General features: G+C 52.4%; 1 protein-coding gene across 1 annotated transcript in view; it reads left to right on the forward strand.

Annotated features, from left to right (window-relative positions):
• The window catches only part of cpne7 (copine VII), a 371941-nt gene that overhangs the window by 120049 nt on the left and 224664 nt on the right, over positions 1-27228 (forward strand). The window contains exon 4 of the mRNA XM_072518053.1: positions 17665-17739. Coding sequence (XP_072374154.1) covers positions 17665-17739 — 75 coding nt within the window. The remainder of the gene's footprint in view (positions 1-17664; positions 17740-27228) is intronic.

Raw genomic sequence — 27228 nt, forward strand, 5'->3', positions numbered from 1 at the left:
GGGTTCAGCCTTTGAGTTTAAGGAATTCATCAGCAACATTTGTGACCTTCAGGACAGGCCATCAAGATCATGGGTACTACCACCGTACCAGTGAGATAACAGCAGCAATCTTCCCAACTCCTACTAATAGTTGCATTAGGCTGAGGACCAAATCTCCTGGCTACGACTGGCTCAAAACAGTCAAATTATACAGAAAGTTTTAAAATAACGAAGGAAGACTACTAGAATTAATAGATGTATTTTGTAAAGAGCTAGAGAAAATTAAGGGCCTGCAGATGAAGATCCACATAGATCCAGAGGCAGCACCGTAATTTTTCAGACCCAGACTCGTGCCCTATGCCTTGTTAGAAAAGGTGGAGATAGAATTGAAAAAGTTAGAAGAACTGGGAATCATCAAGCCAGTCCAGTTTTCAGAATGAGCAGCCCCTTAGTCCCTGTGATAAAACCAGACATGACCGCCCACATCTGTGGTGACTACAAATTGAGAGTGAATCAGCCCTTTCCAATTTATATGCAAAGCTGGCCGGGGGCCAATCTTGTACATAGTTAGACCTGAGTCTTGCTTATCAGCAGCTTGAGTTGCACGCTGCTTCCCGAAGTTATGTTACAATTAACATACATAAGGGTTTGTTTCAGTATACACACCTGCCTTTCAGCATGTTGTCAGCTTGTGTTAAAATCCAGAGAACGATGGAAAGGTTGTTGCAAGGATTTTCATGTGTAGTAGTATACCAGGATGATGTGTTGATAACAGGATTGACGGAACCCAAGCACCTGGCTAACTTGGAAGTGGTGCTAAGAAACTCTCAAAAGGCTGGAGTTCGTCTCAAGAAGGAGAAATTTACTTTTCAGGCCAATGAAATGGCTTACCTGAGTTATCGGGTAACTGCACACGGGTTGCACCCCATGGAAGACAAGTTTAGAGCAATAAAGGAGGCACCAGCCCACAAAAACACAACTGACCTTAAGTCCTTCTTAGTAATGGTGAATTATTATGGGCGTTTTCTGCTGAATTTGTCAACATTATTGGCCCCCATGCATGTATTACTCAAGAAGCATCAGTGTCGGTTTTGGAGGGCACCTTAGAGAGAAGCTTTTAACATTATTATATTCACCTTGTTTATTGGTGAAAATTGGTGTTAACTTATGGCTTTGGTGCAGTTTCATCTCATATAATGGATGATGGGTCCGAAAGACCAATAGGATATATCTCCAGAACCTTCTCAGAGGCCACGAAAGGATATTGTCAGATTGAAAAAGAAGGGTTAGCTGTTGTGTGTGGAATAAAGACATTCCACCAGTAGTCTATGGAAGGCATTTTACCATTGTAATGCACCACAAACCACTTTTGGGCCTTTTTAAGGAGGACAGAGCTATACCGCCAATCGCATCAGCAAGGTTTCAGCAATGTACGAGTATACATTCCAACACCAGCCTAGAATGCAAATGCAGATACACTGAATCACCTACCATTGCCTGAGAGTGTAGCACTCCCCCAGTCCACAGGAAATTGTGATGGCGCTAAGCTTCTTGGATACGCTGCCAGTTTTGGTGCAACAAATCAAGTATTGGACCAGCAGTGACCCACTATTGTCCAAAGTGAAACACAGAATATTAACAGGATGGACCAACGAACCTGTGTCTGGAGATATGAAGCCACATTGTATTTAGAAAGACAAATTAAATTGTGAAGACGCCATCATACTTTTGGGAGCAAGAGTAATCATACCTGTATTAGGAAGGGAGTTTCTCTTGGCTGAATTACATAGCGCCATCCTGGTGTGTCAAAACAGAAGATACTCGCCAGGAGTTATGTTTGGTGGCCTGACATGGATAGCGACATTGGGAGGTTAGTGAAGCACTGCGATCAGTACCACTTGCAACAGAGGTTGCCTGCTAGAGTCCCTTTGCACCCTTGGGAATGGTCAGGTCGGCCACGTGTGTATGTCCACATTGATTATGTGGGGCCATTTTTGGACACGTTTTTGCTCCTGATAAATTCCCATTCAAAGTGGATGCAAGTGTTTGAAATGAAATCGATGGCATTGCATGCCACAATTGAGGAATTGCGTCAGTGTTTTGCATCCCATGGAATTCCTGAAGGAATTGTGTTGGAATTTCAGAATTTCACCTCCACGAATGGTATAAAGCATTTCTGGACAGCGCCATCCCACCCAGCATCCAATGGACTGGCTGAACGAGCAGTCCAAACCTTCAAGGCAGGTCTTAAAAAGCAGTCAGGCGCAACTCCAGATTGTCTTGATTTCTTCCAGGATACCGGACAACTCCGCAGGAGTTGTGCCAGAGGAATTATTGATGGACCGGCGTTGTAGGACCAGACTAAGCCTGGTGTTTCCGAATTTGCCGGGGAGGGTAGAGGCCACTCGGAGCAGTCAGAAGAAAAAGCATGATTCAGGCACAGCAGCATGATCATCTGCAATAGATGAAGCAGTGTATGTCAGGAATTTCAGAAGTGGACCAAGCTGGGTCCCAGGAGCTGTAGTAGCCAAGACAGGACCACGGCCTCATGAAGTGAATGTACAAGGTAGAATTGTAGGGAACATGTGGACCACTTACATAGACAAGAGTTGTCCCAGCAGCCAGCACCACAGCCTGAAACACTATTTCCAGCTGGAAATGTTGGTTTTCCAAGTAGTGAAGTATGGAGTCAAACCTGTGACAGGAGAGCCTGTCGTCACCACAGAAACGGATGAGGCTGAGTTGCCGGTACCTGAGGAGATACCAGGTGCTGCAGTTTCTGCAGGAAGTTCCCCAGCAGAAGCACCCAAGTCAGTGGGTGTTACACCGCTCTGCCAGAAAGCGGAATCCACCAGAGAGAATCTCTGATGGACTGGTTGAATGGGTTAAATGTTAAATTTATTGGGGAATGCATAGTTTAACTGTTATTATTGTATAAAAGGACTTAGAGGGGAAGGGATATGGTATCTGGCTCCTTTATGGGGTGATCAGCCAATAGGGCCTCATGACCCAGAAAAAACAATCTGGCTTTTGCCTCAGATCGATTCTGGATGCAAACTGACAGCCACTGAGCTGCAAGACTCTGAGTATGTTGTAAATAAATGTTAGTTGTTTCATACCTAGCTGGTGAGCCAAAGTTATTCCAACATGGATGCTTTATAATGTTCAACAGCTTTGCAAACTTGATGCAAAATGCCTGTTGGGTTGTTGGAGGGGGAGATGTGGGCAGATGTGATCTGTGAAGAACTTATTATAGTTTCCAGTCTGTTATTTGGTTTGATTAATTATTTTCTGAAAGTCTGCTGAGGCATGGAGGCAGCAAGACATAGGGGAGCCATCCGTGGTCCTTGAGACAAATGAAGTTGGCCCCAGGAAAGGGCAAACATCACAAAGCAGAATTCAACCTCAGGCACAGAATTGCCATCGGGTCAGCGGGGGGAGTGGTCAGTAAGCACTAGGACAGCAGAGGGGCCATCACCCTCCTGACATTGCAGGGGCACAGGTTTTAAAAAATAAATTAAAAATCCAATTAAGGGGCAATTTAACGTGTCCAATCCACCTACCCTACACATCTTTTGGGTAGTGGGGGCGAAACCCATGCAAACACGGGGAGAATGTGCAAACTCCACGCGGACAGTGACCCAGAGCCGGGATCGAACCTGGGACCTCGGCACCGTGAGGCAGCTGTGCTACCCACTGCACCACCGTGCTGCCCTGAAGGGGCACAGGTTGAGGGGCAAGATTTCCAAACACAATTAAGATTCCGCCTGAGCAAAATGAAGGCAGCAGCTGGCAAGGGTAGTACGACTCTGAGGTGGAGGGAGAGGTGAGGTATGAGGGGTGGGAAGGAAATGGAGACCATACCCCCATCTGAGAATCTACTGTTGAAGATGGCTACCGTGCGATGAACAAGGAGACTTCAAGTCAACAGGTAGATGATCACAGAGATGTATACCCTTGTTGCTGAAGCCCTCACATCTCGCAGCCCTGTCAGTAGCTGTCTGATGCACAATCAATAACCTGAGAAATGAGATTGGAGACAATTGAAGGCTTTAATAGATCTTTCCCCAGCAGCGCAGGTACAGACGGAAGCTGCTGGGGCAGCAAGGGCTCTTATACCCCGCCTTGCAAGGCTGAGCTAACATGCAAGCTTATCCAATGGAACAAGTACATTCTCCACCAATGGTATTCCAGCATTACTAGGTACCGTAATCCTCCTAACACAGACTACCACATTCATCGCCTGTTAAAAAAGAGTCCGGCGGGGGTGGTGGCTTCGTACTACAATGTGGTAGAAGTGGTAGAAGTTATGGTTATGAAGGTACCGTAATGCTTCCGTACAGCGTTTTGCCTCATTACCACCTTTAACTATTTACAACAGTAATGTACATTTCAAAAGGAAGCAATTAGTCGATCGGGGGCCCTGGTCATCTTCTGCGATCGTCGTAGCTTTGGTAGTGATGGCGGTGGAGGTTCGGGCGTCTGTGACTCCGGGAGCGTGGTTTCGGCTTCTGCGGCGGCTTCATCACCCCTAGACATGGCTGGTGGAATGGCCGACTGGCCTGGAAAGGGGGCAGCTGTGGGGTGCGCCGGTGGGCCCGGCCTAGACGGGGCCGGTGGAAGAACCGATCCACCTGGGAAGGGGACGGCTGTGGGGTGTGCCGGTGGGAGGGAGGGTGGGACTGGTGGTGGGGGTGTGTGTGGGGATCCAGCGGGCGCCAGGTCCCGTAGGGAGACCGTATCCTGTCGGCCGTCGGGGTACGCCACGTAGGCGTACTGAGGGTTAGCGTAGAGGAGATGGACCCTCTCGACCAATGGGTCCGATTTGTGTGGCTGCACGTGTTTTCGGAGGAGGACGGGCCCGGGAGCTGCCAGCCAGGTCGGGAGCGAGGTCCCAAAGGAGACGTTCGTGAGGTGTTTGGTTGGTCGTGGTACACAGCAGTGACCGGATGGAGTGGAGGGCATCCGGGAGGACTTCCTGCCAGCGGGAGACTGGGAGATTCTTGGACTGCAGGACCAGTAGGACGGTCTTCCAGACCGTTCTATTCTCCCTCTCTACCTGTACGTTTCCCCGGGGGTTGTAACTGGTTGTCCTGCTCGAGGCAGTGCCCTTGCTGAGCAGGAATTGACGCCGTTCGTCGCTCATAAAGGAGGACCCCCTATCGCTGTGTATGGCGGGGAAACCGAACAGCATAAAGATACTGGGGAGGGCTTTTATGACGGTGGTTGCGGTCATGTCGGGGCAGGGGATGGCGAAAGGGAACCGGGAGTATTCGTCAATCACGTTCAGGAAGCACGTGTTGCGGTCGGTGGAGGGGAGGGGGCCTTTGAAGTCCATACTGTGACGTTCAAAGGGACGGGAAGCCTTTATCAGGTGCGCTTTCTCTGGCCTGTAGAAGTGCGGCTTGCACTCCGTGCAGATTTGGTAGTTCCTGGTGGCTGTCCTGACCTCCTCGATGGAGTAGGGCAGGTTGCGGGTCTTGATGAAGTGGACAAATCGAGTGACCCCCGGGTGGCAGAGGTCCTCGTGGAGGGCTCGGAGGCGGTCCACATGTTGGCACATGTGCCGCGGGATAGGGCATCGGGAGGCTCGTTTAGCTTCCCGGGACGATACAAGATCTCGTAGTTGTAGGTGGAGAGGTCGATCCTCCACCGTAGGATCTTGTTTTTTTATCTTGCCCCGCTGTGCATTATCGAACATAAAAGCAACCGACCGTTGGTCAGTGAGGAGAGTGAATCTCCTGCCGGCCAGGTAATGCCTCCAATGTCGCACAGCTTCTACTATGGCCTGGGCCTCCTTTTCGACTGAGGAGTGGCGGATTTCGGAAGCATGGCGGGTACGTGAGAAGAAGGCCACGGGTCTGCCCGCTTGGTTGAGGGTGGCTGCCAGAGCTACGTTGGACGCGTTGCTCTCGATGTGGAAAGGGAGGGACTCGTCGATGGCGCGCATTGTGGCCTTTACAATGTCTGCTTTGATGTGGCTGAAGGCCTGGCGGGCCTCTATCGACAGGGGAAAAACTGTAGATTGGATCAGTGGACGGGCCTTGTCCGCATAGTTGGGGACCCACTGGGCATAGTAAGAAAAAAAGCCTAGGCAGCGCTTCAGAGCCTTGGAGCAGTGAGGGAGGGGGAACTCCATAAGGGGGCGCAAGCGTTCAGGGTCGGGGCCTATCACTCCATTATGCACTACGTAGCCGAGGATGGCTAGGCGGTCGGTGCTAAACACGCATTTATCCTTGTTATACGCTTGGTTAAGGATTTTTGCGGTTTGGAGGAATTTTCTGAGGTTGGTGTCGTGGTCCTGCTGGTCGTGGCCGCAGATGGTGACATTATCGAGGTACGGGAATGTTGCCTGTAAACCGTACCGGTCAACCATTCGGTTCATCTCTCGCTGGAAGACCGAGACCCCATTAGTGACACCGAAGGGAACCCTTAAGAAGTGATAGAGCCGCCCATCTGCTTCGAAGGCAGTGTATTTGCGGTCACTAGTGCGGTTGGGGAGCTGGTGGTAGGCGGATTTAAGAGCCACCGTGGAGAAGACCTTATAATGCACGATCCTGTTTACCAGGTCGGATATGCGGGGGAGAGGGTACGCGTCGAGCTGCGTAAACCTGTTGATGGTCTGACTGTAGTCGATGACCATCCTATGCTTCTCCCCAGTCTTTACCACCACTACTTGACCTCTCCAGGGACTGTTACTGGCTTCAATGACCCCTTCCTTCAGTAGCCTTTGGACCTCTGACCAAATAAAAATCCGGTCCTGGGCACTATACCGTCTGCTCCTGGTGGCGACGTGTTTGCAATCCGGGGTGAGGTTCGCAAACAGGGAGGGCGGATCGACCTTGAGGGTCGCGAGGCTGCAGACAGTGAGGGGGGGGTATAGTGCTGCCAAATTTGAAAGTTAGACTTTGGAGGTTACATTGAAAATCCAATCCTAGAAGTGTGGCCGCGCAGAGGTGGGGATGGACGTTGAGTCGGTAGTTTTTGAACTCCCTTCCTTGGACTGTGAGGTTAGCTATACAAAACCCCTTGATCTCTACTGAGTGAGATCCGGAGGCCAGGGAGATTTTTTGATTAACGGGGTGGACGGTGAGAGAACAGCGTCTTACCGTTTCGGTGTGTATGAAGCTCTCCGTGCTCCCAGAGTCGATTAGGCAGGACGTTTCATGCCTGTTGATTAGCACCGTCGTCGTAGCAGTCGATAGTGTTCAGGGCCGAGACTGGTCCAGGGTCACCGAGGCTACGCGTGTAGCAGTTGAATGTTTTCTTCGGGCGGTGTGTGGTTAGCCAAGCTGGGGTACAGAGACTGCTGCCCCTGCACTGATGCCAGTGGAGCAGGGCCCTGTGACAGAGGCTGCTGGCCCTGCATTGACCCCAGTGTAGCAGGGTCCTGTGGTAGAGGCTGCTGGTCCTGCATTGACTCCAGTGGAGCAGAGCCCTCGGACAGAGCTGCTGCTCCTGCACTGATGCTGGTGAAGCAGAGCCCTGTGACAGAGGCTGCTGGCCCTGCATTGACTCCAGTGTTGCAGGGCCCTGTGACAGAGGCTGCTGCCGTTGCATTGATTCCAGTGGAGCAGGGCCCAGTGACAGAGGCTGCTGGCCCTGCATTGACTCCAGTGTTACAGGGCCCTGTGACAGAGGCTGCTGGCCCTGCATTGAAACCAGTGTTGCAGGGTCCTGTGACAGAGGCTGCTGCAACTGCATTGACTCCAATGGAGCAGAGCCCTGTGACAGAGGCTGCTGCAACTGCATTGACTCCAATGGAGCAGAGCCCTGTGACAGAGGCTGCTGCAACTGCATTGACTCCAGTGGAGCAGGGCCCTGTGACAGAGGCTGCTGCAACTGCATTGACTCCAATGGAGCAGAGCCCTGTGACAGAGGCTGCTGCCCCTGCATTGATGCCAGTGGAGCAGGTTCCTGGTATGGATACCGCTGACCCTGCATTGACACCCATGGAGCTGGGCCCTGTGACAGAGGCTGCTGCTCCTGCATTGACTCCAGTGTTGTAGGGCCCTGTGACAGAGGCTGCTGCAACTGCATTGACTCCAATGAAGCAGAGCCCTGTGACAGAGGCTGCTGCCCCTGCATTGATGCCAGTGGAGCAGGTTCCTGGTATCGATACCGCTGACCCTGCATTGACACCCATGGAGCTGGGCCCTGTGACAGAGGCTGCTGCCCCTGCATTGACTCCAGTGTTGCAGGGCCCTTTGACAGAGGCTGCTGCAACTGCATTGACAACCATGGAGCTGGGCCCTGTGACAGAGGCTGCTGCTCCTGCATTGACTCCAGTGGAGCAGGGCCCTGTGACAGAGGCTGCTGCTCCTGCATTGACTCCAGTGTTGCAGGGCCCTGTGACAGAGGCTGCTGCCCCTGCATTTACTCCAGTGGAGCAGGGCCCTGTGACAGAGGCTGCTGCCCCTGCATTTACTCCAGTGGAGCAGAGCCCTGTGACAGAGGCTGCTACTCCTGCATTGATGCCAGTGGAGCAGGTTCCTGGTATGGATACCGCTGACCCTGCATTGACCCCAGTGTTGCAGGGCCCTGTGACTGAGGCTGCTGCCCCTGCATTGACTCCAGTGTTGCAGGGCCCTGTGACAGAGGCTGCTGCCCCTGCATTGACTCCAGTGTTGCAGGGCCCTGTGACAGAGGCTGCTGCATTGACTCCAGGGAAGCAGGGCCTTGTGACAGAGGCTGCTGCCCCTGCATTTACTCCAGTGGATATGGGCCCTGTGACAGAGGCCGCTGTCACTGCATTAACTCCAGTGTTGCAGGGCTCTGCGACAGAGGCTGCTGCCCTGCATTGACTCCAGTGTTACAGGGCTCTGTGACAGATGCTGCTGCCCCTGCACTGATGCCAGTGGAGCAGATCCCTGTGACACAGTGGAGCAGGGCCCTGTGACAGAGGCTGCTGCCTCAGCGTTGACTCCAGTGGAGCAGTGCCCAGTGACAGAAGCTGCTGACTGTGCACTAATGACAGTGGAGGAGATCCCTGTGACAGAGGCTGCTGCCGCTGCATTGATTCCAGTGGAGCAGGGCCCTGTGACAGAGGCTGCTGCCCCTGCATTGACTCCAGTGGAGCAGAGCCCTGTGACAGAGGCTGCTGCAACTGCATTGACTCCAGTGTTGCAGGGCCCTGTGACAGAGGCTGCTGCAACTGCATTGACTCCAGTGGAGCAGGGCCCTGTGACAGAGGCTGCTGCCCCTGCACTGATGCCAGTGGAGCAGAGCCCTGTGACAGAGGCTGCTGCAACTGCATTGACTCCAGTGTTGCAGGGCCCTGTGACAGAGGCTGCTGCAACTGCATTGACTCCAATGGAGCAGAGCCCTGTGACAGAGGCTGCTGCCCCTGCATTGATGCCAGTGGAGCAGGTTCCTGGTATGGATACCGCTGACCCTGCATTGACACCCATGGAGCTGGGCCCTGTGACAGAGGCTGCTGCTCCTGCATTGACTCCAGTGTTGCAGGGCCCTGTGACAGAGGCTGCTGCCCCTGCATTTACTCCAGTGGAGCAGAGCCCTGTGACAGAGGCTGCTACTCCTGCATTGATGCCAGTGGAGCAGGTTCCTGGTATGGATACCGCTGACCCTGCATTGACCCCAGTGTTGCAGGGCCCTGTGACTGAGGCTGCTGCCCCTGCATTGACCCCAGTGTTGCAGGGCCCTGTGACTGAGGCTGCTGCCCCTGCATTGACCCCAGTGTTGCAGGGCCCTGTGACAGAGGCTGCTGCACCTGCATTGACTCCAGTGTTGCAGGGCCCTGTGACAGAGGCTGCTGCATTGACTCCAGGGAAGCAGGGGCTTGTGACAGAGGCTGCTGCCCCTGCATTTACTCCAATGGAGAAGGGCCCTGTGACAGAGGCCGCTGTCACTGCATTGACTCCAGTGTTGCAGGGCTCTGCGACAGAGGCTGCTGCCCTGCATTGATGACAGTGGAGCAGATCCCTGTGACAGAGGCCGCTGTCACTGCATTGACTCCAGTGTTACAGGGCTCTGTGACAGAGGCTGCTGCCCCTGCACTGATGCCAGTGGAGCAGATCCCTGTGACACAGTGGAGCAGGGCCCTGTGACAGAGGCTGCTGCCTCAGCGTTGACTCCAGTGGAGCAGTGCCCAGTGACAGAAGCTGCTGGCTGTGCACTAATGACATTGGAGCAGATCCCTGTGACAGAGGCTGCTGCCGCTGCATTGATTCCAGTGGAGCAGGGCCCTGTGACAGAGGCTGCGGCCCCTACATTGACTCCAGTGGAGCAGGGCCCTGTGACAGAGGCTGCGGCCCCTACATTGACTCCAGTGGAGCAGGGCCCTGTGACAGAGGCTGCTGCCCTTGCATTGATGACAGTGGAGCAGGGCCCTGTGACAGAGGCTGCTGCCCATGCACTGATGCCAGTGGAGCAGATCCCTGTGACACAGTGGAGCAGGGCCCTGTGGCAGAGGCTGCTGCCTCAGCATTGACTCCAGTGGAGCAGTGCCCAGTGACAGAAGCTGCTGGCTGTGCACTGATGCCAGTGGACCAGATCCCTGTGACAGAGGCTGCTGCCGCTGCATTGATTCCAGTGGAGCAGTCTCTGGGAGTGTACCCACTGGAACCACCACGTGCATAACACCCTCTGTGTGAAAAGATTTTCCTCAAATCCCCTCGAAACCTCCTTCCCCTCACTTTAAAATTATGCATCCTCATTATTGACCCTTCAACTAAGGGGAACATCTGCTTCCTATCCACCCTGTCCATACCCCTCATAATCTTATACACCTCAGTCTGGCCTCTCCTCAGCCTTCTCTGCTCTAAAGAAAACAACCCAAAACTATCCAGCCTCTCATCATAGCTCATATCTCCATCCCAGGCAACTTCCTGGTGAATCTCCTCTGCACACTCTCCAGTGCAATCACACCTTTCCGATAGTGAGGTGACCAGAACTGAACACAGTACTCCAGCTGTAGCTTAAACAAAGTTTTGTCCAGCTCCAACATAACCTCTTATAATCTATGCCTTGACTTATAATTAAGTGCCTTCTTAACCTACCCTATTAACCTGTCCTGCTGCTTTCAGGCATCTGTGGACAAGCACCCCAAGATCCCTCTGTTCCTCCAAGCTTCCTAATGTCCTGTCATTCATTGAGTACTCCGATGTCTTGTTGCTCCTTCCAAGTTGCATCACGTCCCAGTTTTCAGGGTTAAATTCCATCTGCCACTGACCTGCCAATCTGACCAATCCTTTTCAAGGAACATTTCTTGTCCCCTGAAATCCATCGACTTGATTTGGGGAATGGAGTGAAGATCTCAGACAGCCTGGACTGGTGGAGGATGAAGGAGTCATGGCAGCTTCCAGCAAAACGGGTGCACTATGTTGTTAGCTCTTGTATTTGTAGACCACTTGAACGCTGAGGGATTGCAAGCCCTTTATTGATGACCAGTCAGTTAGTGCCTTGATGGCCACGTAGGCACAATAAACTATGCCCCTATACCTGATGGAATCCAGCTGTGGAGGCAAAACCTACTGCCCTTTGTGCCTACAAGGCCCCATCTGCCAGGAATTGTACTGTCCAGCTTTCACAAAGAGGGCATCAGTAACTTATGGCATACATTGGTAAGTCACTTGTGAGACACCATAAAGGCCCACGGCCAATCCTCAGAAGGAGTCAGAGGCAAAGATGTTCAGGGCCTGAAACTTTGACAGTGTGGTAGTCTGTGTTAGGAGGATTACGGTACCTAGTAATGCTGGAATACCATTGGTGCAGAATGTACTTGTTCCATTGGATAAGCTTGCATGTTAGCTCCGCCTTGCAAGGTGGGGTATAAGAGCCCGTGCTGCCCCAGCAGCTTCCTTCTGTACCTGCACTGCTGGGGGAAACATCTAGCATATTAAAGCCTTCAATTGTCTCCAATCTCGTTTCTGAGGTTATTGATTGTGCATTAATTTAATACGCTAGATTTAAAAGAATGGAGCTCCAAATCAAACCGGAGTGTCTGCAACTCAGCCCCCACACGGCAAACTCAGCGGCAACCTTCAAGCACTGGCTGGCGTGTTTTAACGGATACCTCGGGACGGCCGAAAACACACCCACGGGAGAACAGAAACTGCAAGTCCTGCACTCGAGGGTGAGCCCAGAAATTTACACCCTCATCAAGGACGCGGACGACTTCGATGCCGCCATGGAGCTTCTGAAAGGACATTATATTCGCCCGGTAAACCAGGTCTACGCTCGACATACGAACATAAGAACATAAGAACTAGGAGCAGGAGTAGGCCATCTGGCCCCTCGAGCCTGCTCCACCATTCAATGAGATTATGGCTGATCTTTTGTGGACTCAGCTCCACTCTCCGGCCCGAGCACCATAACCCTTAATCCCTTTATTCTTCAAAAAATTATCTATCTTTATCTTAAATCTCGACATCTGCTAGCGACGAGGCAACACATTCCTGGGGAATCGCTGGAAGAATTCTACCATGCGCTCCTGGTGTTGGGGAGAAACTGCAGCTGCCCGCAAGTTTCGGTGAGCGACCACACAGAACGTTTGATCCAGGACGCTTTTGTTGCAGGTATGCTGTCCTCCCAAATCCGCCAGCGATTGCTGGAGAAAGACACCCGAGACCTCAAGGAGGCACGGGCCCTTGCCGGCTCCCTGGATGTGGCCTCCCGAAACTCCAGCGCTTACATCCCCGACCGCGCGGCAGCCCCCTGGGCAGCGTGGAACCCCCGCCCCCGCGGCCGACCCCGAGACATCTCCCAATCCCCACAAGCTTGTGCTGCAAGGTGGCCTGGCAACCCCGGGGGGCCCCGCTGCTATTTATGCGGGCAGGCCAAGCATCCCCGACAGCGCTGTCCAGCCCGCGCATCCACCTGCAAGGGATGCGGTAAAAAGGGCCACTTCGTGGCGGTATTCCAGGCCCAGACGGTCGCTGCGGTCTCCAGTGGCGAATGCAGACCGCTACCACAACCCTCTCCACGGACCCCGTGCGGCCAGCGGCGCTGCCATCTTCCTCCTCCAGGGCCACGTGCGGCCTCCGGGCGCCGCCATGTTGTCCCGCGGACGCCACCTGCGATGGATGGGCGCCGCCATTTTGTGCACCCCGGCCATGTGCGACCAATGGGCACCGCCATCTTGGATGGGCCCCCAGGACCCCAGCTTGGCTGACCACACACTGCCCGAAGAGAACACTCAACTGCTGCGATTAGCCTCGGTGACTCTGGATCAGTCCCGGCCTCGAACACTCTCAACTGCTACAACGACTGTATTTATCAACGGGCACGAGACGTCCTGCCTAATCGACTCTGGGAGCATGGAGAGCTTCATACACCCCGCACGCAGTAGAGATAAAGGGGTTTTGTGTAGCAATCCTCACAGTCCAGGGAAGGGAGTTTAAAAATTACCGGCTCTACATCCTTCCCCACCTCTGCGCGGCCGCACTCCTAGGTTTAGACTTCCAGTGTAACCTCCAAAGTCTAACTTTCAATTTCGGCGGCCCTATACCCCCCCCCCCTCACTGTCTGAGGCCTCTCGACACTTAAAGTCGACCTGCCTTCCCTGTTTGCGAACTTCACCCCGGATTGCAAACCCGTCGCCACCAGGAGCAGACGGTACAGTGCCCTGGACCGGATCTTTATTAGGTCAGAGGTCCAAAGGCTACTGAGGGAAGGAGTCATTGAAGCCAGTAACAGCCCCTGGAGAGCTCAAGTAGTAGTGGTAAAGACCGGGGAGAAGCATAGGACGGTCATTGACTACAGTCAGACCATCAACAGGTTTATGCAGCTGGACGCGTACCCTCTCCCCCGCATATCCGACCTGGTAAACAGGATCGCGCATTACAAGGTCTTCTCCACGGTGGATCTTAAGTCCGCCTACCACCAGCTCCCCAACCGCACTAGTGACCGCAAATACACTGCCTTCGAGGCAGATGGGTGGCTCTGTCACTTCTTAAGGGTTCCCTTTGGTGTCACCAATGGGGTCTCGGTCTTCCAACGTGAGATGGACCAAATGGTTGACCGGTACGGTTTACGGGCAACATTCCTGTATCTCGATAATGTCACCATCTGCGGCCACGATCAGCAGGACCACGACACCAACCTCCGAAAATTCCTCCAGACCGCAATGATCCTTAACCTTACATACAACAAGGATAAATGCGTGTTTAGCACCGACCGCCTAGCCATCCTCGGCTACGTAGTGCGAAATTGAGTTATAGGTCCCCGACCCTGAGCGCATGCGCCCCCTTATGGAGTTACCCCTCCCTCACTGCTCCAAGGCCCTGAAGCGCTGCCTCGGGTTTTTCCGTTACTACGCCCAGTGGGTCCCCAACTATGCGGACAAGGCCCGTCACCTGATCCAATCCACAGCTTTTCCCGTCGATAGAGGCCTGCCAGGCCTTCAGCCACATCAAAATGGACATTTCAAAGGCCACGATGCACGCCATCGCCGAGTCCCTCCCCTTCCAGGTCGAGAGCGACGCGTCTGACGTAGCTCTGGCGGCCACCCTCAACCAAGCGGGCAGGCCCGTGGCCTTCTTCTCACGTACCCTCCATGCTTCTGAAATCCGCCACTCCACAGTCGAAAGGAGGCCCAGGCCATAGTAGAAGCTGTGCGACACTGGAGGCATTACCTGGCCGGCAGGAGATTCACTCTCCTCACTGACCAATGGTCGGTTGCTTTCATGTTCGATAATGCACAGCAGGGCAAGATAAAAAATGATAAGATCTTGCGGTGGAGGATCGAACTCTCCATTTGCAACTACGAGATCTTGTATCGTCCCGGGAAGCTAAATGAGCCTCCTGACGCCCTGTCCCGCGGCACATGTGCCACCGCACAAGTGGACCGCCTCCGAGTCCTCCACGAGGACCTCTGCCACCCGGGGGTAACTCACTTTTTCCACTTTATCAAGACCCGCAACCTGCCCTACTCCATCGAGGAGGTCAGGACAGCCACCAGGGACTGCCAAATCTGCGCGGAGTGCAAACTGCACTTCTACCGGCCAGAGAAAGCGCACCTTATAAAGGCTTCCCGTCCCTTTGAACGTCTCAGCATGGACTTCAAAGGCCTCTTCCCCTCCACCGACCGCAACACGTACTTCCTGAACGTGATTGACGAGTACTCCCGGTTCCCATTCGCCCTCCCCTGCCCTGACATGACCATAACCACCGTCATCAAGGCCCTCCATAGCATATTTGCACTGTTCGGGTTCCCCGCCTACATACATAGTGATAGGGTGTCCTCCTTTATGAGCAACGAACTGCGTCAATTCCTGCTCAGCAAGGGCATCGCCTCAAGCAGGACGACCAGTTACAACTCCCGGGGTAACGGACAGTTGGAGAGGGAGAACGGAGTGGTCTGGAAGACCGTCCTACTGGCCCTACGGTCCAGGAATATCCCAGTCTCCCGCTGGCAGGAGGTCCTCCCGGATGCCCTCCACTCCATCCGGTCACTGCTTTGTACCACAACCAACCAGACACCTCACGAACGTCTCCTTGTCTTCCCCAGGAAGTCCTCCTCTGGGACCTCGCTCCCGACCTGGCTGGCAGCTCCCGAACCCATCCTGCTCCGAAAACACGCGCGGGCGCATAAGTCGGACCCGTTGGTCGAGAAGGTCCATCTTCTCCACACTAACCCCCAGTACGCCTACGTGGCGTACTCCGACGGCCTACAAGATATGGTCTCCCTACGAGACCTGGCGCCCGCCGGAGCCCCACGCACACCCCAGCCATCAGTCCCCCCCCTCCCCTCCACCAGGGCACCTTCCAGGAGGATCGGTCCTTCCGCCGGCCCCGTCTAGGCCCCCCACCCACCGACGCACCCAGCAGGCGCTCCCGTCCCAGGTCAACCATTTTCCCCACCAGCGCCGTCTAGGGGTGTCGAAGTTGCCACAGAGATCGAGGCCACGCTCCCGGAGTCACAGACGCCCGAGCCTCCACCGGAGTCACCACCGAAGCTCCGACGATCACAAAGACGATCAGGGCCGCCGATCGACTGATTGCTTCATTTTAAATTGTAAATTTAAATCATAAATTGTAAATAGTTACTAGAATTGTAAATAGTTACAAAACGCTGTACGGAGGTATTACAGTACCTCCATAACTAATTCTACCACGTTGCCATGTTTGTAGTATCAGGCCACCACACCCGCCGGACTCTTTTTTAACAGGGGGTGAATGTGGTAGTAGAGGTATTACAGTACCTGGTAATGCTTTAACACCATTGGTAGAAATTGTATGCTTCCTATTGGTCAAGCTGTATGGAAGCTCCGCCCTGCTAGGCAGGGTATAAGAGCCCATGCCGCCCCAGCAGCCTTCATTCTGTACCTGAGCTGGGTGAAACATCTAGCTTATTAAAGCCTTCAGTTGGACGACAACTTCACTTTAGTGGTCATTGATTGTGCATCAAGGATAATGGCTTATCTGATTATGGACTTCACTCCACTTTCCTGTGCTCCCATAACCCTTTACTTGTTGCCAATCAGTTGTCTAACTCGGTCTTGGATATATTAAATGACCCAGCCTCCACTGCTCTCTGTGGAGGAGAATTCCACAGACTAACCACTCTCTGAGAGAAGAAATGTCACCTTATCTCATGTCTTACATTGGTGTCCCCTTATTTTTAAACTGTGTCTCCTGGTTCTTGATTTTCCCATGGAAGAAACATGTGCCCAGCATCGACCCTGTCACGCCTGTTCAGAATCTGTTATGTTTCAATAAAATCACCCCTCATTCATCTAAACTCCAAACTGCTCAATCTTTCCTCATTAGAGGAATCAGGATCAATCCAAGGTTCAGTCTAGTGAAACTTCGCTGAACTGTTTCCAATGAAAGTGTATCCTTCTTGAAGTAAGGAGGCCAAAACTGTGCACAGGACCCTAGCTGTGACCTCACCAATTCCCTGTACAGTTGTAGCAAGACTCACCTACTTTTATTTTCCATCCCAATGCAAGATCTGCTACAGGGGACTCAGATGAGGAAATTGACGGGGAAGACTACAGATGGGTATGCATAATGGAAATTTGCCTTAAGGTCTGACAGAATGTCTGTTGTCACAGTCAAAGCATATGCAGTCCTGCACCAACTTGGCACAGGGCTTTGCATGAAGCTCGGAGCCCGTGCTTCATACTGAGGAAGTGGTGGCCAACTCCATTGACAAACCTGTGGACCCCATGCTGCAATGTCCGATGTCTCAGCTTTTATTATAACACAAGGAAAAGTTACTGAACCTATGGATGCTGCAGCAGGAGCTCAGAGTGAGGGCATGCAAGGTCATCTTGATGGCCTGCAAGTTCAAATGGATCTTTCCGCCTTGTTAAAATGCTAAACTGTTATCGTCATATCTCTTTCCAATTATTCAGTTAAACTAATAAAACTTGGTTGTTATAAAATTGTGCAAAGGTGACTACGCTGTGTGTTCACTAACTGTACCTAGTATGATCAATGCTTCCACTGAGCCACTGTGAAACTCAAACCGCTGAATACATTTAACGCTAATGCTCAGGAATCCCTTAATTGTTCAACTTTATTGTTGAAGCTGCAATGAACCTAAATAATCAAAATTGTTTGTCAAACTTTACAAGATCAATTATTGTTGTTTTCCACAACTGTTTGAAACCTTCTAAGGATATAATCTATCCCATTAGTTAAGAGCACGTTAAAAACACCCTTAATGGGGGTTTGCTACAAATTCAGCTTTGTGTGATGTGACTTTATTCTTTCCAGATTGTGGCTCAGAAGAAAATGACGAAACCTTTGTTCCTAAGATATGGAAAATATGCTGGAAAATCAACAATTACGGTGAGCATTAGGATATAAAACTGTGATGCTACCTGTTCATTCCAAAAATTAATGATTTAGCAGAAAATTTAAAAAGTAGAAAATAAGTTTGTTATAAAATGCAACACAATTACATTTGAATGTTAAAGGTTATGAACTGGGAATTGCACGATCTTTATTCTAGTCATTGTTAACCACTTAATGTTGTCCAGCATGCAGTTCCATCTTGAGTGCATCCTGTGTTTGAACATTGAATAGAAAAGTAAGAGTGAGGGTTATAACCCTACTGGAGGCCCAGGGTTCTGCAACCTCAGAGTCCCTGTGGCCTCACTTGAGTACGATCTACCCAGATTAGAGGGAGAGGAGCTACCATCTTAAACCAGAGACTGCTGGGTAATAAACACCCAACCATAGCATGGACCGGGCGTGGGAGACCCTTCGGAGAGCAAGAGGTGTAAATATATTAGGAAATAAATCTAATTTTTTCTATAGTCGTCGCTTCCGTGTGGTCACTTGCCTGAGAGTTTACAGTGAGAATGTTTGGTTATTCAGATGAACAATGTAGAAAATGCTGGTTATTACATGAATGGGGGAAATTGTACTTTCTGACATTAGATGATGAACACTTCATGCATTTACACAAAATTCATTTGCCCACTTTTTTAACCAGGACATTGTCCACATTGTCCTGTCAATTTGAAATAAATTTACACCATTGTTATAGTGGACAAAAGATTTCCTGTCAATGTATTGAACATTTGTGCTCTAATATTGCAAAGTGAAAAGTTGCTCTATAAAAGCTGATGGGTATGAAATGTACACAAGACGGTTGGTGATCATTATTGCGTGTCACTGGTGAGCTGTTGTTTAATTCTGTCAAACCTTATCTCAAAACTTGGTTGTATAATATTTCTCCATTTGCCTCTTTATCCTTTTGCCGAACTCATATTCCCTTACATCTGCCCCTCCTTTTATTGTATACTTTGCGTGCACTTTTCTTTTCTATTCAGTTTTATCCCCACCTCTTAATCCGTTACATCTCAATCTGAACAAGTTTGTTCTTATTATTAGTACAATTTTCTCCTTTTCGCATGTATTCAAGGGATGAGGGTGTCACTGGCTAGACCAGCATTTATTGTCTATCTCTCATTGTTAGAAGTACATCATATGTCTTCCACGACTTCTCATGCAACAATAGAAAAACTCCGGCAAAGTTTCAGTACCCATGGAATGACAGAGGTCTTCGAAGAAAGACAGTAGAACAGCAATGGCAGGAGTTTCTGGGAGTAATTGAGGACACAGGACAGAGGTTCATCCCAAAGAAAAGAAAGGTTATCAGAGGGGGGATTAGGCAGCCATGGCTGACAAAGGAAGTTAGGGAATGCATCAAAGCAAAAGAGAAAGCCTATAATGTGGCAAAGAGTAGTGGGATGTCAGAAGATTGGGAAGGCTACAAAAACAAAGAGAGAAATAAGGAGAGAGAGGATCAAATATGAAGGTAGGCTAGCCAGTAACATTAGGAATGATAGTAAAAGTTTCTTTAAATACATTAAAAACAAACGGGAGGCAAAAGTAGACATTGGACTGCTCCAAAATGACGCTGGTAATCTAGTGATGGGAGACAAGGAAATAGCTGAGGAACTAAATAAGTACTTTGCGTCAGTCTTCACAGTAGAAGACATGAGTAATATCCCAACAATTCCGGAGAGTCAGGGGGCAGAGTTGATTATGGTAGCCATCACAAAGGAGAAAGTGCTAGAGAAACTAAGACGTCTAAAAATTGATAAATCTCCAGGCCCAGATGGGCTACATCCTAGAGTTCTAAAGGAGATAGCTGAAGAAATAGTGGAGGCTTTAGTTATGATCTTTCAAAAGTCACTGGAGTCAGGGAAAGTCCCAGAGGATTGGAAAATCGCTGTTGTAAACCCCTGTTCAAGAAGGGAACAAGGAAAAAGATGGAAAATTATAGGCCAATTAGCCTAACCTCGGTTGTTGGCAAGATTCTAGAATCCATTGTTAAGGATGAGATTTCTAAATTCTTGGAAGTGCAGGGTCGGATTAGGACAAGTCAGCATGGATTTAGTAAGGGGAGGTCGTGCCTGACAAACCTGTTAGAGTTCTTTGAAGAGATAACAAATAGGTTAGACCAAGGAGAGCCAATGGATGTTATCTATCTTGACTTCCAAAAGGCCTTTGATAAGGTGCCTCACGGGAGACTGCTAAGTAAAATAAGGGCCCATGGTATTCGAGGCAAGGTACTAACATGGATTGATGATTGGCTGTCAGGCAGAACGCAGAGAGTTGGGATAAAAGGTTATTTTTCGGAATGGCAACCGGCGACGAGTGGTGTCCCGCATGGTTCAGTGTTGGGGCTACAGCTGTTCTCTTTATATATTAATGATCTAGATGATGAACTGGGGGCATTCTGGCTAAGTTTGCCGATGATACAAAGATAGGTGGAGGGGCAGGTAGTATGGAGGAGGTGGGGAGGCTGCAGAAAGATTTAGACAGTTTAGGAGAGTCGTCCAAGAAATGGCTGATGAAATTCAACGTGGGCAAGTGCGAGGTCTTGCACTTTGGAAAAAAGAATAGAGGCATGGACTATTTTCTAAACGGTGACAAAATTCATATTGCTGAAGTACAAAGGGAGTTGGGATTCCTAGTCCAGGATTCTCTAAAGATAAACTTGCAGGTTGAATCCGTAATTAAGAAAGCAAATGCAATGTTGTCATTCATCTCAAGAGGCTTGGAATATAAAAGCAGGGATGTACTTCTGAAGCTTTATAAAGCATTAGTTAGGCCCCATTTAGAATACTGTGAGCAATTTTGGGTCCCACACCTCAGGAAGGACATACTGGCACTGGAGCGGGTCCAGCGGAGATTCACACGGATGATCCCAGGAATGGCAGGCCTAACATACGATGAACGTCTGAGGATCCTGGGATTATATTCATTGGAGTTTAGGAGGTTGAGGGGAGATCTAATAGAAACTTACAAGATAATGAATGGCTTAGATAGGGTGGATGTAGGGAAGTTGTTTCCATTAGCAGGGGAGACTAGAACCCGGGGGCACAGCCTTAGAATAAAAGGGAGTCACTTTAGAACAGAGATGAGGAGAAATTTCTTCAGCCAGAGAGTGGTGGGTCTGTGGAATTCATTGCCACAGAGGGCGGTGGAGGCCGGGACGTTGAGTGTCTTTAAGACAGAAGTTGATAAATTCTTGATTTCTCGAGGAATTAAGGGCTATGGAGAGAGAGCGGGTAAATGGAGTTGAAATCAGTCATGATTGAATGGTTGAGTGGACTCGATGGGCCGAATGGCCTTACTTCCGCTCCTATGTCTTATGGTCTTATGGTATCCAGTGGAGAATTTCAGGCATTCACAAAGTCAAGCGGCATTAAACACATCTGAATGGGGTCGTATGCTCCACCACCTAATGGCCTGGCCAAGCAGTCAATTCAAACATTCAAAGTCAGAATGAAGAAGCAGCCTACTGGTCCCTTGGATGTGATATTGGCCTGGTTCCTCTATGGTTATAGAACCGCGCCGCACACGGCGACAGGAGTCACTCCAGCGGTATTGCTAATGGGACGACGACTGCTCACCAGACTCCCCTTGCTGTATCCCAACTTGGGGCGGGGGGGGGGGGGCGGGGGGTCAAAGCAGGAGACCCAAAAAAGTAACTACGACACCAGAAGACCTGAAAGGTCTTTCAGAACAGGAGATGCCATTCATGTGCGGAACTTTGAAGTTGGCTCCCAACAGATCCCAGGCATTGTGCTGGGAAAGACTGGTCCGTTTCTTACAATGTTCAAAAAAACACACCAGGACCACCTGAGAAGCAGGGACCCTACTCCAGCAGAGAGATTTCAGCAGAACCAACGTCAGTTCTCCCGTCCCGTGGTGAGCAGGCGGAGACCCGCCCAGCTGGGTAGCTCCCAGACCCGGACCGCAGGTTCCCGATAGTCCTGGCCTGGGCTTTTGTTTTGAGTGCCGCGTTAGAGGTTTTACTTTCAGTTTAAAATAAACCAGTTTGACCTTTCACCCTGCACCTCCTGGAATGATTACATTTTTATAAATGACAAAAGTAAGATGGACTAATTGTCCTCTCTCATCTGTAATTATCCTCTGAACATTTATTATAATCTGGTATTTAGTTTAATAATCTGTGAAAATGAGTATTTTGATAATAAATGCTCTTTCCAAGTGAGTTGTTTAATAAGGATGAAGTAAAGGAGTATTGATAGCTAACTATTATGAAATTGACTCTATTGTTTATATGCGGCTGTTACATTTTTGACTGTTAGGGCATAATTATTCCTTGATGTCCCAGCACAAATACTGTAATTTGTGCATATATGTCAGTCCGGCATATAAGGCCCCGTTTTTCTGGCCTTAAAAATCATGCATATGCTTAATGAATAAGTCAACATCCCTTTTCAGCCACACCATATTATACTTAGCCTCTATTTTTCTCCTGACAAATGCATGTTTTACTTACTGTTACCTTATAATCGGGCGAAAGGAATCGAGCAGGCATCACGGGCTGTGTTGCGAAGGTGCGCTGGAGTTGAAGACACGTCCACTCTTTGCATTAGAAGTAGATGATATTTCAAAACGGCAACCACCCACAAACATGCCAGGGTTTCACTTTTATACTTAACTCGACCCCCATTTTTGGAGGGATGTTTTGAGATTGGTTTATATGGTAACATTTAATGTATTTCTCACTGTTTGAATTAAAAGCCTTGTGCAAAATTTTCCAAGTTGAGAAATAAGAAGGAAACACAAAATTCAAACAGAACCAGTTCACTAAATGTGTCAGTTGACATGAAATTATGTGTCGTGGTGTGTGGGCATCATTGGCAAATCTGGCATTTATTGTCTATTCCTTATTGCCCTTGAGAAGGCAATGTGAGCTACCTCAGTGAAACACGTGAGGCTGAATTCTCCGTTTCCGAGACTAAGTGTTGACACCAGCAGAGAGTGTGTGGTGTTTTACGACAGAAAGATCGGCCAACAGCGGCACCGATTCAGTTACTTTAAATGGGCTAGCACCGTCGCCACATGGAACGCAATCAATTCCAGGAAAAATGGTGCCGGATCCGCCGGGTCTGTGATTGGCACCCATTTTTAGAGTGCCCAATTCATTTTTTCAAATTAAGGGGCAATTTAGCATGGCCAATCCACCTATCTGTACATCTTTTGGGTTGTGGGGGCGAAACCCACTCAAACACGGGGAGAATGTGCAAACTCCACACGGACAGTGACCCAGAGCCGTGACCGAACTTGGGACCTCGGCGCCGTGAGGCAGTAATGCTAACCACAGCGTCACCGTGCTGCCCTGTGATTGGCACTCATGAAGCTCACACGCCGCAGCCGCACTTAAACAATCCATCCCACCACACACACCGTTTGAGCCAACAAGATGGCTGGAAGGAGAGCAGCACCATGGTTCAGGGACGCTGGGCTGGACACCCTCCCGGATGCCGTGGAGGAGAGAAGGCTGACCCGATACCCCGGCCCGGGCGGAAGGCTGCCAGGTGCCGCTGTTCGCTGTTCACCGTGCCTGGGCGCAGGTAGCAGAGGCGGTCAGCGCCGTGGGCAATGTCGCCCGGACTGGCATGCAGTGCCGCAAGAAACGTCACGACCTTCTCAGGGCGGTCAGGGTGAGTCAGCTGCTCCATCCCCCTGGCACTAACCCCGCCCCCCCCCCCCCCCCCCACCCGTAGCCCGGCCCCACACCCCCGGGGCACGGCCGAACCCCCACCCTGTCCCACATGCCAGCACCTATGCCAGCCACCATGGCCGGGTGCCCTGGCCACCGCGGCCACCATCCACTCAACCCATGCATCGGACCGTCTAATTGTGTCGTTGCATGTATTTCCCCCCCCCAGCAGAAGGCCGCCCACAACTGCCGTGAGTGGGAGAAGACCGGAGGGGGACCAGCAGAATTGCGGCCCCTCACCATGCCCGAGCAGAAGGCACTGGACGTGGTCGGCGGCCCTGAGGAAAGGGAGGTCACCGTGGCGGAGTTCGGCGGCGCGCGAGCAAGTGAGATCCCGCTGAGTAGCGGTTGCCCATGACACGTGTCGGCACTCTCTCCCCCCTCACCCCCTCAGCCTGACTCCCCCCACACGGCCCCCGGCCCGCTGTCTGATCATACATGTTGTCTTGTGTCTTGCAGGACCTGCCAGAGATGGGGCTGGTCCATCCGGAGTCTCCCGCCCCCAGCCAGTGCCAGAGCCGGTGCCCCCCAGACGGCCGATCACTGATGGGGAGAGCAGCCTGAACACCAGCCCATGATGCAGGACACCCCGGAGCTCGAGTCGGAGGATGACACTAGCTTTCCATCACAGCTGTCTCCAACACCATCCACCATCTCAGAGACTATCACCTCGGTTGGGTGAAGAGACTCCTGGGACACTATCTGGTGCGTACCACACATCTCATCCAGTACATAACGTGGAGCTAGGAGCAGCCGAGGGCCGGACGGTCAGAGGGCGGGGCGGACGGTCAGAGGGCGGGGCGGACGGGCAGGGGGCGGGCCGGACGGTCAGAGGGCGGGGCGGACGGTCAGAGGTCAGGCCGGACGGTCAGAGGGCAGACCGGCCCCAGGAACCAGCTGCCGTGCAGATGGGTCCCTATCTTCTGGACCATGCAGTCCCAGCCACAGTGCAGGTGGAGAGAGCCAGGAATACAAAAGTGGATGATGATGAGAATCCAGCACCTGCAGGTGCAGGTGGAGGAGTCCATCTGCGTGCAGGAGCAGGGGGTGGTGTTCGCGGTGGAGGCATTGGGGGCGATGGTTTCAGCCATTGATCAGCGTATCCAAGGCCTGGGCATTCTGTGCAGGCGGTGGCCGAGGTCCAGGATAGGGCTGCCCTCTCACAGGCAGCCATGTGCCAGAGACACCTGGACATTGTAGCGGTGCTCCTGAGCATGGCTCAATCACAGCAGGCCATGGCTGGGAACGTCAGCGGCATTGCCGAGGCACTGGCTGACATGGCACAGACACTCTGCGGGGTGGCCCAGTTAGAGGGAGGTGGCCGATTCACTGGCTGATGTGACACAGACCCAGAGCGTGGTGGCACAGTCGCAGCGTGATGCGGTGCAGTCCCAGACGGAGATGGTCCACTCCATGTGCTCCATGGCCGCGAGTATGCAGACCCTGGTCGAGACCAGAGCGGGCCCTCCAGGACTGGCAGCGCTAGGTGGCAGGGGGGCCTCAGGTGAGGGCTCCACTCGCACCCTCATCCCATGGAGTAGCCCGGGGGCCATCGGGCACCCCGAGGGAGGAGGAGGTGATGAGGCCCGTGCCGGAACAACGCAGCACTTCGTACTACCCCCTACCCCCCTGCCCCCTCTCCTGTTCCTGGTGTATCTGGTGGGCAGAACTGGACAGCGCCACGCCACCCAGGACAGCCGAGCAGCGGCCAGGCCAGTGCAGGCTGGGTCGCCCCAGGAGACGTGTGCCAACGGTGACCCTGGCCACAGGGCGGGAGTCACAGCAGTCTGCCTTCACTCCTACTGTACCGTCTGCGGAACCACCTAGGTGTAGCGTTAGGGCCTGTAAGGCCAGAAGGTTAGACACCAGTTAGGTTGGCATGGGTGCAGCGCACAGTTTAGTTTTCGGGGCTAGGGCACAGATGTTACGTATTTGTTCACAATAAACACCTGTTACCACCATTACAACCTGTTTCGGTGCTCTGTCTGATGGGTGTGGGGGTGGGCTGGTCCGGGGTGGTGGGGGGGTGGGGGGAGGGGGTGACCAGTGCAGGACCTATGGGAGGCCTGCTCCCCCCTCTCTGCCCAGCAACGACCCATGGGACCATGTGATGGACTGGCCAGCTCGTATGCAGGGATCACGCAGGTGGAAGGTGCTACCATAGGCATGCGTCAGACCTTGTCATACGATGTGGAGCACCAGAGCTCATCGCAGAGCGGGTTGTCATCATCCTCCATCCCATGGACCAGACCCGCTGTCACTGCCAACCCAGGGCCCCAGCTTGTAGCGCCGCAGGTATGTATAACGGAGGGGTGTGCAAGCGGGTGGTTTGGCGGTGCGAGAAGTGAGGGGGAGTGGGTTTGGGATGTGATGTCCGTGCCTTTGGCCAGCACCTCCCCTCCACCCCCTCCCTCCTAGTCGGTGAACCTGGAGGCGATCAGAGGGCCCCGTGTGATTTGGCCCTGGCACACACATCGTGCGGCCTCCCGTCCCTGCCGGGCACCAAGTCCTGTTCATCGTCCCCCTCCCCCGCATTCTCCTCGTCGGACGAGGCCTGCCCTTCCTCCCCATCCACTTCTTCCAGCTTGTCGCCCCTCTGCTCACGATGTTTTGGCGGATGCATCAGGCCACCACGATGCAGGCGACCCTCTCATCATCATACTGGAGGACCCCTCCAGAGCGCATCTTCAGGAGGCCGAAGCACCGCTCGATCACACTCCTTGTCGGTATATGGGCGTCGTTGTAGTGGGCCTCCATGTCGGTCTGTGGCCTCCGGATAGGTGTCACCAGCCACAACCGGAGCGGATAACCTGTCACCCAGGAGCCAACCCCTCAGCTGGGTGGTGGGAGGGTGGGAGGGGGGGTGGGTGGGTGCCCCTCGAATATGTCAGGGACTGCCGATTGTGCCATGATGAAGGAATCTTGCACACTGCTCAGGTATCGGGCCCAGAGGTGCACGATGCACAGCTGCTGGTCACAGATCACCTGGACGTTCATTGAGTGGTACCCCTTTCGGTTTGTGTACAGCGGCCTGTTATCCATAGTGCCCGTAGGGAGACATGCATCCCATCGATCCTCCCCTGGACCCGGGGCATTCTGGCAATGATGGTGAACCCCGCTGCCTGGGCATCCTGCTGGGCTTGGCCAACATGGATATGGATGTATTGCTCCGCCTCGGCATATAGGGCCTCCGTGATGGCGTGGATACACCTGTGCGTCGGGTTCTATGAGATCCCGGACAGGTCCCCACTCAGTGACTGGAAGGACCCCATCGCATAGAAGTTCAGGGTGACCGTGACCGGGAGCCGGGGGTCACCCCCATATCCCCACGGTGTCATGTGTCGCACTGTCTCCCTGTTCATCTGGAGACTCCGTATGCACGGTCCGGAAGGTCCTCAAATAACAGGTGGCGGTGGTACACACGGGGCCTCATGCGGCACCTCCTTGGCAGTTCCTCCTCCTCGCCCTGTTGGGCGGCCGGCCCTCCAGCATGTGCAGCTGCCACCTCCCCTCTGCAGCCCATTCCTCTGCAGCCTGGTCCTCTGCAGCCTGCTCCTCTGCAGCCCATTCCTCTGCAGCCCATTCCTCTGCAGCCTGCTCCTCTGATGGCCGCTTTGCTGCCTGGTCCTCTGCATCCTGGTCCTCTGCAGCCCGGTCCTCTGCAACCCGGTCCTCTGCAACCCGTTTCTCTGCAGCCTGCTCCTCTGCAGCCCATTCCTCTGCAATCCGGTCCTCTGCAGCCTGCTCCTCTGCAGCCTGCTCCTCTGCAGCCCATTCCTCTG

This window comes from Scyliorhinus torazame, chromosome 10 (assembly GCF_047496885.1).
Source record: "Scyliorhinus torazame isolate Kashiwa2021f chromosome 10, sScyTor2.1, whole genome shotgun sequence".
NCBI lineage: Eukaryota > Metazoa > Chordata > Chondrichthyes > Carcharhiniformes > Scyliorhinidae > Scyliorhinus > Scyliorhinus torazame.